The sequence below is a fragment of the Symphalangus syndactylus genome, chromosome 10 (assembly GCF_028878055.3).
Source record: "Symphalangus syndactylus isolate Jambi chromosome 10, NHGRI_mSymSyn1-v2.1_pri, whole genome shotgun sequence".
NCBI classification, from domain to species: Eukaryota; Metazoa; Chordata; class Mammalia; order Primates; family Hylobatidae; genus Symphalangus; species Symphalangus syndactylus.
Genome location: NC_072432.2, coordinates 132,057,735 through 132,071,142, shown reverse-complemented (window position 1 = coordinate 132,071,142; position 13,408 = coordinate 132,057,735). Strand labels below are relative to the sequence as shown.

General features: G+C 41.6%; 1 protein-coding gene across 22 annotated transcripts in view; it reads right to left on the bottom strand.

Annotated features, from left to right (window-relative positions):
* Positions 1-196: 196 nt before the first annotated feature.
* Positions 197-13,408, bottom strand: part of PLEKHA2 (pleckstrin homology domain containing A2) — a 73,169-nt gene continuing 59,957 nt past the window's right edge. For all 22 annotated transcript variants that reach the window (XM_063610945.1, XM_063610951.1, XM_063610940.1 and 19 more), the window contains 2 exons: positions 5,128-5,205; positions 197-4,381 (listed from right to left, as the gene is read on the bottom strand). In XM_063610945.1, the coding sequence (XP_063467015.1) occupies positions 4,019-4,381; positions 5,128-5,205 (441 nt within the window). In that variant the 3' untranslated portion in view covers positions 197-4,018. The remainder of the gene's footprint in view (positions 4,382-5,127; positions 5,206-13,408) is intronic.

Here is a 13,408-nt window from a genome sequence, read left to right as displayed (position 1 = left end):
TACATCCCCTACCACCCGCCCCCGTCCGCGCCCCGGAGCCAGGTTCTCCCCCAGGCAATGAGGGGAAGGTCTCTAGCCCTGCCCGGAGCAGGAACCTACCTCCTGAAATCCCTAAAACCGACAATGGGGGCAGACTGATAAGAAAGCTCACCCACCCACGGTCAGAAGGTCAGTATTAGGATAACACATGACCATATTTCAGTATTTCACATGGTTTTATTACAAAATAAGCCACAAAACGGTTTTAGAAAATTTTTGCTACATACCAATTAGGAGATCACATAAAATGAGAAGCGTTAACAGTTTCCATGCACTCAGCCTAAAGCTTACAGCGAGTGCATTTCACAGCTGAAACATCACTGCTTTAAAACACAGAATCATGCTACCCCTTCATAAGCAGAGGAGGAGGAGGTCAAACAGTGTGTTTTTGCCAAACATTTGCTTTATCTGAACTCTATCTAGTATGAAGGACTGGCTGCCGCAGGCAATAACACAGAGAGGAAAAGGAACAAAGGAAGAAAAGGGTGCTGGCAGACAAGATTTAACAAACCTGTCCATTTCCGACATTTCGAAAGTTTATAAACAAAGCTCACTTGGGGACACTCAATTTCCAAAATGCTGTGACCTCCACATATGTTATCTAATTTACACTGAAAACAAACCTACTAAATTCCACTCCTCAACTACTGAACCTGCTATTTATTCATGGGGTCCTTTTAGCCCATATAAGAGTATATTTATATTCAGAAATAGAAAAGAAAAAAAATTTGCTTCAAGTAGACTAAGAAGCTGGACCTTAAAACTACCTTCTTTCTCGTGGGAGCTGAGTATTCAACTCAGAAATAGATGTATAACTCCAATATTCTGACCTGACATCAATCTCCATAATGTATGCCTCAATACCCTTATGATGTCTCACTGAACACTAAAGGCCAAATTATTTTTACCAACCATCAGCTGACATTGAGTAAGCAAGTCTTTTGAAGCTTTCAAAAGTAATAGATGGTGGCCAGGCATGGTGGCTCACACCTATAATCTGAGTACTTTGGGAGGCTGTGAGGCAGGAAGATCACTTGAGCCCAGGAGGTCCAGGCTGCAGTGAGCCATGATCAGGCCACTGCACTCCAGCCTGGGTGACACAGTGAAACACTGTTTCTAAAAATAAAAATTAAAGAATAATGGATGGCATTATTCAGCCATGGGGAAGACCACCTGAAATACTGTTACACACAGTGGGTCAAGACCACTTCAAAAGCCTTATGAAAATAGCACAACTCAGGCAAGGCTTTTATTCCACAAAGAAAATGCAGTACATTTTTTAGTTCCTTTAAAAAAAAAAAACTCAGATTTACTCCAGAGCCTATGCACTTAGTCACTAATCTATACTGCATCCCCACCCTATTTTTTCCATTTGGTTCAATTTTATACATTTAAAACTAACTGCTTTGGTCAAATATGTACCATCTTTGGTTCACATTAAAAGATTATGGTTTAAAATTGGCCCGAAGTTAAGAAATATCAACAAAATAGGAAGTTTGAAATACAATTTAGGAATGAGAATGCTTTTAGAGCTTCTTTCATTGAAGATAATAATTTATCTCATATTGAACTACATTAACAATGTTCTGGCTAGGTGCAGTGGCTCACACCTGTAATCCCAGCACTTTAGGAGGCCAAAGCAGGAGGATCACTTGAGCCCAGGAGTTTGAGACAGCCTGGGCAACATAGCCAGGCCCTGTACATACAAAAAAATTAAAAATTAGCCAGGCGTGGTAGCACAACCCTGTAGTCCTAGCTACTTGGGAAGCTAACATGGGAGGATTGCTTAAGCCCAGGGATTCAAAGTTACGATGAACTATGATCACACCACTGCACTCTAGCCTGGGTAAGAGAGTGGGATCCTGTCTTTTAAAAATTAAAAAAAAAAAAAAAAAAAAAAAAAAACAAGCAATGCTCTAACGTGGAATTCCCAAGTGTTTGCCAATTGACAAGAAGATTTCCATTTGACAGTCTTAGTGTCCTCGTTTCCCTTTATCAGGATAATACCATATGGATTCTAAGTATGTTTAATTTGACACATTCTCAAAAGAGATCTTGCTGAATAAGAAACAAATCAGCTTATTATAATGGCCAATTAATTTAGCAATAGTAACCTATCGGATAATTTATTTAAAAGAGAGAGAGAGAGAGATAAATGGGTAGATTTTCACAATGTAAACACCAAAAGAGGATATCTTTTCTGTGAGTCAGGGAATATTTAAAGAGATCTCAAAAGTTCCTATTTTCATTAGTTCCACATCACATATTTTGTGCTTTCTTTGAATAGCCAAAGAATTTTCTTGGGGAAAATATGAGAGTAAAACCAGAGCGAAGGAGCTATAAGAATTTGGAATGGCTTCTTGAAATCATGCCACTCCAAGCGTGTCGTAACCTCGATCACTCATAAATAAATAACTCCCAAACCAAGAATTTCTGAGGGCAAAAGCACACCAGCGTGTATAGGGAAGGCAGGGGAAGGGATGGAAGGGAGAGAAAGAGGGAACAATGTAGATTTCCCGTTTTATACCAGGACAACTAGGCCAAACTCAATTTAAATGAATAGCTCCAAAGCAGTGCAGTCAGAAAAAGTTCTCAGTGTGACACAGACTTCAGGGAAACAACACGTCCTGAAAGAAACATGATTCCCCTCAAGCCACAAAGGATTTTCTCATCAAGTGTTTTCACCTCTGCATTAGATCTGGACACAAGAAGAGGAGAGCATTTACTCAGGTAAAAATAGTTGTCTTCGTCTCTTCCTCTAGTTACTAATTTTTAATTTAAAAATACAATTAACTGATCTAGCTGATAAAAGTTACAGACAGAAATAAGCTAAGTTCTCTCTTCCTTTAGGGAACGCTGACAGCAATTCACCATATAAATTGGATGGAAGAATTCTCCCAGGGACACTGGAAATAGCATCTTCTTGTCAAATGGAAGGAGGTACGCCCTAAAATTTGGGTGGGACACTCAATTTTCTTTTATTTTTTGAGACGGACTTTCACTGTTGTTGCCCAGGCTGGAGTGCAATGGCGCGATCTTGGCTCATTGCAACCTCCACCTCCTGGGTTCAAATGAATCCCAGCCTCCTGAGTAACTGGGATTACAGGCCTGCACCACCATGCCCGGCTAATTTTGCATATTTTTTAGTAGAGGTGGGGTTTCACCATGTCAGCCAGGCTGATCTCAAACTCCTGACCTCAGGTGGTCCACCTGCCTCAGCCTCCCAAAGTACTGGGATTACAGGCGTGAGCCACCACACCCGCCCGAAACTCAATTTTCTAGGTTCTTTTATCTGAGGAATCTCTGGCCAGCAACTCATAACGTCTAAATCAATGTTTCTATGCCAAGCTTCTATTCCATTAAAAATACGTATCTCTCTCTAGATTCTTTTTGTATCACTTCATGTTAAGTACATGGAAACTCATCCTATTACAGGGTCTGATCATGCAAGCACACAAGGCTTCATTCAAAGGGCAACAGCAAGAAGAAAGATAAAGCAAGTTTGCAAGGGTACAAAACACACAGCGCTTAAAATTAGACTAATGCTGGCCCATTCCAAAAGAGCTGCGAGGCACCTGGACTGAAAACAAAATGAAAAAACTAAAACAAGGGCAAGGAAATAAAACTTGGTCAGTGGTGAAACTGGACTTCCAGCCCCCTCTGGAGAGGAGCTGCTAAAATAATCCCTCTCCAGGAAGACCTCAGAATAGTTAGAATAGGTAGCTTCCTCTCCACTGAGTATGCCTACAGTTCTAACCTAGTGACTTCCCCAAATTAAATACACTGCATTATTACACACACACACATACACACACACACACACACACAGCCAGGTGGATGGGCCCCTCCCTCCCAAAGAGCATCCACAGGAATGAGTGACATAAAGGCCTCTGACTACCCTCCAACAAGGTAGAGAAACTGAGTCACAGCCTCCTTCTCTCAAGTCCTCCCTCCCTCCCTCCCATGGCACTGTACTCCATCACACGTCAGAGGTCCGTATGTTTTCATCATCAAGGTTGAACATAAACGGCTTCTCCTTGGGGTGCTGGGGCTCTGATCTGTGCCTTATCCGGGAGCTGGGCAGCACCCCAGCAGCGCTGCCCTCCCCAGGACGAGGCGTGAACAAAGAGTCCTCTGAAGTCTCTCCAGGTGGAAGCAGCTTCTCCCCAGCCTGGGGGACAGGTGTCCAGGGCTGCCAGGAGGAGGCCACAGAGGGGGCTTTGCAGAGGGCTTTCTTTTCCTCCAAAGATGGCCGCCCCCTGCACAGGATAGAGTTGGGCCCACTTGAAAGGCTGGAGCTTCCAGGTCGGGTCAAAGAAATGGATCTAGAAAAGGACGTTTCCTATAAAAATAAAAGGAAGAAAAAGACAAAAGAAAGTTAGGGCTTTTCAGACAATGTTTATCACAGGGTCCCAGGAAGAGTACCCAACCAGAATCATCACCTCATAGGTCCAAGGACGCTTGCCTACAAAAATGAAATATGATCAATGGGATTCACTCCAAATGTATCAAGGTCAGCCTGGCAGTGAGACTTGCAGGACATATCAGAAATTCTATTTCTCGGCCGGGCGTGGTGGCTCATGCCTGAAATCCCAGCACTTTGGGAGCCCGAGGCGAGTGGATCACCTGAGGTCAAGAGTTTGAGATCAGCCTGGCCAACATGGTGAAACCCCATTTCTACTAAAAATACAAAAAAATTAGCTGGGTGTAGTGGCATGTGCCTGTAATCCCAGCTACCTGGGAGGCTGAGGCAGGAAAATCACTTGAACCCGGGAGGTGAAGGTTGCAGTAAGCTGAGATCGTGCCACTGCACTCCAGTCTGGGTGACAGAGTGAGACTCCATCTCAAAAAAAAAAAAAGAAATTCCATTTCTCTATCTAACCCTACCTCACCTCCTCCCACAACCAAAAAGAGAAAAATAAAAATGTGTACCCAAATTAGTAGAATGAGAAAAACAAGCAAGACAGCCTGGGGCTTCTGCTGCATCTCGGGACCGGGCTGCTTGCCTACATCACCAAATAAAACATGCCTGCTCGAGAGGAATTCATCTCTGAGTTGACACTGTGCAACAGAAAGGAAGTGACTTACTCTGGGGTGGCACTTGAGGGCCTGGACAGCTGCCCCGATCTCCTTAATCCAGCTGCGCATGTCTTCTGGACTGTCCGCCTGCAAAACATCCATGGCTCTTACCAAGAAATTTTAGGCACTATAATTTCAGCTTCCAAGTCTCTGACTCAATACTAAGTTTATAAAATTACACCATTAGGGTGGAAAGCATCTCAGAAATCATCTAGTCCAGTAGCCTTCAGACTTTTAAGGACATGTTTTCCCTGCAATATCTTATTTGACACCCAATAAATAAAACCGCTCAAAGTGGAGCTGCTCTGAAATGAGGCACAGGCTGTGAGGAAGGGGAAAGTTTAAGACCCCATCCCCTGCTGCAGTCCATCACCCCCTCCAGAAAACAACTGATCCAGTCTAGCCTCCTAGTTTTACAAAAAAGGAAAATGAGGCCCAGAAAGCCAAAGCCCAAGGTTTATGGCTGGTAGAGATTCGAGTTCTCCTCACTCTCAACATAGCTGCCTTTCCACTATAACTATCTGAACAGAATAATCCCACTTTCAATTCCAGCCCTATTAAAGCCAAATCCCACTGTAAATCCTCCAAGACATGTATTGCCTTCAGAAATGGGGCTTTTCTCAGAATACAAGCTACTGGGTCTGTTTTGAAATTTACAAGGAACTCAAACAACTCAACAACAACAACAAAACCATAAATCATCCCATTAAAAAGTGTAGGCCAAGCATGGTGGCTCATGTCTGTAATCTCAGCACTTGGGAGGCCAAGATGGGTGGAGTGCCTGAGCTCAGGAGTTCACGACCAGCCTGGGCAACACGGTGAAACCCCGTCTCTACTAAAATACAAAAAATTAGCCAGGAGTGGTGTCATGCGCCTGTAGTCCCAGCTATTCGGGAGGCTGAGGCAGGAGAATTGCTTGAACCCAGGAGGTGGAGGTTGCAGTGAGCCAAGATCGCACCACTGCACTCCAGTCTGGGCAACAGAGTGAGACTCTGTCTCAAAAAAAAAAAAAAAAATGAGCAAAGGACATAAATACTTTTCAAAACAAGACATACAAGTGGCCAACAAGCATATGAAGAAATGTTCAATATTCCTAATCATTGGAGAAATGCAAATTAAAATCATTTCATACCAGTCAGAATAGCTATTATTAAGACAAAAAAACATATTCTGGCAAGGATGTGGGGAAAAGGGACCACTTATACACTGCTGATAGGCATGTAAATTAGTACAACCTTTATGGAAAGGAGTAGAGAGATGTTTCAAAGAACTAAAAATAGAACTACCATTCAGCTCAGCAATCCCACTAGTGGGTGTCTCTCCAAAGGAAAAGAAATCATTATATCTTCACATGTGCCCCCAAACCTAAAATAAAACTTTAAAAATTTTTTAAAGAAATCATTATATCAAAAAGATACCTGCACCCTTATGCTTATTGCAGCACTATTCACAATAGTAAGGTCATGGAACCAACCTAAGTGTCCATCAACAGAGGACTGGATAAAGAAAATGTGGTGTACATATGTATAATGGAATACTACTCATCTATAAAAATGAATGAAATCGTGTCTTTTGCAGATATATAGATGAAACTATTATCTTAAGTGAAACAACTCAGACACAGAAAGTCCAATACCACATATTCTCACTTATAACTGGGAGCTAAATAATGCGTACACATGGACATAGGGTGTGAAATAATTGTCACTGGAGACATGGAAGGGTGAGAGGGTGGGAGGTGGGTGAGGGATGAGAAATTACTTGATGGGTACAATGCACAATACTCAGGTGATGGTTACAGCAAAAGCCCAGACTTCACCAATAGGCAATATATTCATGTAACAAAACCGCACTTGTACCCTTTAAATTTATACAAAAAAAAAAGAGTTGTGACTTTTCTATTGGGAATAAAACTTTTAAAAAAATTTAAAGAGTTGTGGGACTTGGAGCACCAAGCTTCACAACATGTGAAGGATGAAGCCGAGTTATTTCCTCCCAGAAACAACCTATAAGCCCCAGAAGGGGGCAGCAGCGGCTCTATGATAAAAGGCAGGAAACTCCAGCGGCCTCGCTACTGCAGGTGGAGCCTGTCAGTGCCCTCCAGCTTTACAGGGGTTGAGTTCAAGTGAACAGAGCAAACGCTGGCTGAGGGCCCCACCCGGTGTTACATGCTGCATCAGGTGCCAGACACAGCGATGGGACCAGGCGGAATCTCCAGAAATATGCATGTTAGCCTTCCTCTGTCTCCAGCACCATCCCCTAACAGTCCCACCAAAACACACAAGGGTGCATTGGTGTGCACGTGCAGATGTATGTGCCACCACCACACACTAGCCCCCAAAGGTCTCCACATCCCCCCTCATCCCCACAGTGACTCCTCCTCTTTGCATTCTATCAGGAAATGACCAGTAAAACAAAAATTCTCAAACCTGCATCCCTACCCCTTCCTGTCACCCCAAAACAAACCCTCTTTGGTTAGATGTCTGCAGGAGGCACCTACAAGGGAAACCGTTCAGGTCCTGGCACACGAGGGCAAAAAGAGTGTAGTGACAAGTGCCCAAAGTGAACACCTCTCTAACGTGTGCTCTGCCTGCAAACTTACTAGCGCTCTCTCCCCGCTTGACTTTTTCCAGTTATTTGACAATCTGATGGTTTCCCAAGAAAAAGACAAACCCATCCTTTGTCCAAAAAGATCACCAGGATAAGGACTCCCAAGATCCTTCCAGAAGGTTCTTTACAAATATCCAGGCTGGCCTGTTCCACAAGCTTAATTATTGAAGGAATTAAATGACCTCAATTAGGAAAAACTGTTGAAATAGGGCCGAACACACAGAATGGGCTCTGTAAGTAGCAGATGTTATTGTTGTTTTCACTGGTATTATATGATATGCGACAAAAAAATGCAGCCTTAAACGTCACCATTTACAGATAAGCACATTGCCCTCTCCATAATAAGACCTTTTCTCAGTTTCCTCATCCTTAGACTGCAGCTAATTCCTGCCTCAAAGATCAGATCGTCAAGATCAAATAAGGTCATGTATTTGGAGGTTAAAAAAAAAAGGTTATTTTGAATTTGAATGAGATGGAGGTCATCATCCATTAGGAGAAAAGCATTTATTAAGAGATTTTCCTCCTAGGGAAACAAAAGATGATTTGGTAGGAGGCATACGAGCTGAGGGAGAAAGTCTCCTATGTCACATAGATCTGATACTTTCATTAAACAGACAGGAACATCCCAAGGATGACAATCCAATAATCAGTTTCCAGGGGTGTTAAGCTATCTCCATGCTCCTTCCAGCAGGCTACTGAAATGCTCCTCACCATGTCAAATGCTACCCCCACAGGCCACAGGCCACCTGCCTGACTGCGCTTTGAAGTACTGCCTGCCCACAAACTCCTTCTCCAGGAACTGTCACACGGGAAGCCCAGGTGTCTTCACCCAGCCTCTGCTTAGCAAGAAATCACAGAATCACAGAAAACTAGGAATATCCTGATTTAGATGGGCACTCAAGTACAAGAATCAAAATACCACTATTATTCTTGGATGACTACCTAATAGAATTTGTTATTTTTTCCCCGTTTTCCTTTTTGCAAGTAATAAGGGCTCATTAAAGACAATATAGAAAATAAATGTAGAAAAATAAAAAATTAAAATCGGCTGCATACTGTGGTTCAAGCCTGTAATCCCACAACGTTAGGAGGCTAAAGTTTAGAATGTGGGAAGATGGCTTAAGCCCAGGAGTTCGAGACCAGCATGGGCAACAAAGCAAGACCTCTTCTCCCTAACCTTTGCAAAAAAAAAAGGAAATAACAAGAAAAAATAAAATAAAATCACTTTAAAACCTCACAAAATTCTAAAATAACAATTGACAGCAAATCCAGTCTTTTTGCTACTCATTTCTGTTTTCCAAAATACAAAGATACATTATATCTTGACTTTTTTTTCAGTTAATAATAGAAGGATTTTTCCATGTTACCAGATGTCTTTGTAAACATTTTCAGGGGATCCAAGTAGACATACTATGGTTCGCTCACCTAGTCCTCTAAAACAGTGGTCGTCAACCTTTTCAGCATAGGGATCGGTTTTGTGGAAGACAATTTTTCCATGAACTTGGAGAGGTAAAGGGAGGGGGATGACGGGTGGTTTCGGGATGAAACTGTTCCACCTCAGATCATCAGGCATTATATTCTCATAGGAAGCTCACAACCTAGATCCCTCACATGCACAGTTCACAGTAGGGTTCGCAGTCCTATGAGAATTTAATGCCGCTGCTGATCCAACAGGAGGTGGAACTCAGGCGATAATGTTTGCTCTCCCACTGCTCACCTCCTCCTGTGTGGTCGGGTTCCTAACAGGCCATGGACCAGTACCAGTCCACAGCCCAGGGGTTGGGGATCCCCGCTCTAAAATATATTTTGAATATTCCCTATTCTCTTCATATGAATAACACTGCTACTCACATCTTTGGGGATAAAGCTTTTTTCATATTTAGGAATATTTAGGAATCCTCAGCTCCCAAGGCAATTACGAAATTAAAGAATTCACACCCTTTTAAATCTCTTCTTACATCTGGCCAGAGAGATTTCTGGCCAATAATATAGATTTCATTTGCCAACATTTTTGTTACATGCACCCTTGCTAGAATTAAATATTATAATTTTTTAAATCTTTGCTAATATGATAGGTAAAATAATTAAATCTCTTTCTTAAAACATTTAGTAATTTAGTGAAGACAGAAATTGTTTACTAGTTATATTTCTTCCCTAATTCTCTAATTCCTTCTTAAGAATATTTTTCGGTCAGATAACCTAGATAGTAACTCAGCCATGAAGATGAATGCTACCCCCTAATAAATGTTATTTTAAAATACTGCTCAAAAAGAAAATCAGATATTGCAATTAATTCTATATGAGAAGAAACAACATTATTTTATTGAGATCACAATTACAATCTTTTATTTTTATTTTTTAATTTTTTTTGGACCAGGGTATCCTGGCCTCTAGCAATCCTCCTGCCTCAGCCTCCCAAAGTGCTGGGATTACAGGCATGAGCCACCAGGCCTGGCCTATAATCTCTCCTAGTAGTTTTAAGAACTGGGATTCATGAGAAACAAAAACTCAATGAAACTCCAAAATTGTATGCAAAAATTATGGTTATGTACATATCTATTTTTATGGAAAGCCTGTGCTTAGCTTTCATCAAAATCGTAAAACCACATCACAAAGTAGCTTCATGAACCAGAGGTTTAAAAAAAAAAAAAAACGTAGCTGAAGTCTACCCACCCATGATGAATTACCATGAGACTAAAAACATACTTTAAACTCAGTAAAACAAAAGAGGAAGTGCCAAGGTCATAGCTTCATCTCTTCCTGATGTGCTTATGTGTGTGCACCTGTTTCTGGTGCTTGGTTCAAAAGAAAAAGTAGGGTTTCTGTCCTTGACGGCAGTTTTTGAGATGAGTAGGACAGACAGTATTAAAATGAATCGTTGCAGCCTGCAGTTTTATTGCAGTCCAGTGAGCTTCTATTGACTATCTAACGTAAGCCCAGCACTATAATAGATACAATGGTTTGAAGCAATGAATTCTAGAGGCCATAAAGGCTTCCATATCTACTTCTGGTTACTGCCATTGCCGCTATCCAAAATTTTTAGGCAACTCCTCCTTCATTCTGTTCTCCACCTCTGCAGCCCTCCTTTCCCAAGAACTGATGCCATCTCTAGACACAGCCCTGCCACATATGATTGTGTAGGTTGCACACTACATAGTTCTAGGTGACATCATTCACCCTGTAGTCCAAATTAAGCAGTAAGTATCCAAAGAGCTCTAATGCAACACTCTGCAACTCACTTGAGTCCACTTATTGCTACTCTTGTCCTGACATAGCACCCTAGTTCTAACAACTGGGCTTATGCCAAGCTAAGACCAGTTTGCACCACATTTCTCATTTCGAATAACTAATTTCCCTCTTGATAAACTGCCTAATTCCCTTGACCTTCTATGAATGGGAAATGGGGAAATGGTGACCTCTGCTTGCCTGGTATCTCAAGAATTGAAATGTGATTTTGAACCTTTGCCCAGAACTGAGAACTGTTTACCTGCTGACAAGCTTGCTGAAATCACTGGCCTTTCTACCTGCTTAGATACCTGGTTATTTCCAGATCTTGGATTTTTGGTCACCATGATCCATTTGCCAAGACACCTGATTACCCCAAGTTGGTCTTCTGCAATAGAGTCAGACTTCCCTGGTTGTCTGTGACCACACCCTCTATATCATGGGTTCTGGACCAGGCTGCTCTTATTTTTTTCTTTTCTTTTGGCTTACTTTTGCTTGTTTTTAGAGACAGAGGTCTCACTGTGTTGCCCAGGCTGGTGTCACACTCCTGGGCTCCAACAATCCTTCCACTTTGGCCTCCCAAAGTGCTGGGATTAGAGGTGTGAGCCACTGCACCCAGCCTGGACCAGGCTGCTCACAAACAACCCAAGTTGGCACCTGGTGCTTCCCAGTTGGTTCCATAATTCATTGGATTTATTATGATCTTGCACAAATAATTTATCTTCAAAGCCTTCATTTTCCTGTGTGCAAACTGGAGACAATTTCAGAGACGGCTGAGACTTAAGTGATAAACTTATACTACTTATAGTACTTATACTACAAAGTGATAAACTTTAACTTATACTACCTGTAAGTTGTTTAGCACTATGCCTGGGACATCTAGGTGTCCAAAAAATGGCAGCTTTTTATTAACAGAAAAGACTACTACCGTGTGAGAAATCACAGGGTACAAATTATACATAAATATGACATCTGAGTTAAACAGTTAAACGACCAATATCTAAGCGGTTAGAATCTAACCCAAGTCTTTCTCTTCTGTCTAGGGAGTCTTCTGCACCATGATCTGCCCTGCTCTTTGGTCTAGCTCTCTTAGACACTCAAGATGAGTGGTTCTTTCTGGTAGATTTACTGAGCATAACCTTGGGGAGCAGGTCAGAAGGACACTTTGGCATGGTGGGTAAAACTGCCAGCATCTTAGCACCAAGCTCTACCAGTAGTCATATTCTTTCACCTTTTGTGTAAAACACAATTTTTATTATTTATTTATTTAACTTTTTGAGACAGAGTCTCGCTCTGTCTCCCAGGCTAGAGTATAGTGGTATGATCTCGGCTCACCACAACCTCCACCTCCTGAGTTCAAGCGATTCTCCTGCCTCAGCCTACCGAGTAGCTGGGATTACAGGTGCGCACCACCACACCCCGCTAATTTTTGTATTTTTAATAGAGACAGGGTTTCACTATGTTGGCCAGGCTGATCTCGAACTCCTGACCTCAGGTGATCCCCCGCCTTGGCCTCCCAAAGTCCCAGGATTACAGGCGAGAGCCACCATGCCTGGCCTAAAACACAATTTTTACTTAGAACAAATGACTGACATACAAACTGTCAGTCAAACTTATTCCGAGTTAGGTATTCGGTAGATTTTTATCCCCAAAATGAGTAAGTTTTGAGCTTTCAAAGCAGAAACTGGAATTTCAAAAAAGCTTCTGGCTACCTCCATTAGCTTAATAGTTTTCTACACTCAAAGACTGTTAATGATATTAGTGGTGATATCTTAATGATGTGATTTTGGATAGTACATAATAAAATGTGTCAACATTTTGAATATCTGCATACCTCAGTGAGACCATTATTTTCCAAATGACCAATGCATACTGTTAAAAACCATGCATGGATAAAAAGTATCTATTCAAAGTGCAAAACTGACCAATGGATTTTAATGTAAGAGTATAAAAATTTCTTGATATGGCTTCAGATTGTGCATTGCACCTAAACATTAAGAAATTAACATTTGTCAAGTTTTGGTATAGAATCAAAGAATATCCACAATTATCTAAAAAGGCTATTAAAATATTCCTTTTTTCCAAATACACATCTGTGTGAGGCAAGATTTTCTCCATATTCTTCAATCAAAACAACCTATGGCCACAGATAGAATGCAGAGGCAGATAGGAGAATCCTGTTGTCTTCTATTATGCCAGGCATTAAAGATAGATGTGCAAAACTGTAAAAACAATACTATTCTTGCTATTTTTTAGAAATGTTTTTTTCACAAAATCTGTTTTATTAACTTATAATGAGTTTATGATTGCTATTTTTTTTTTTTGAGACAGGGTCTTTGAAGGGTCTTGATTTGTCACCCAGGCCGGAGTGCAATGGCGAGATCATAGCTCACTGCACCTTCAAACTCCAGGGCTCAAACTATCCTCCTGCCTCAGCCTCCCAAGTAGCCAGGAT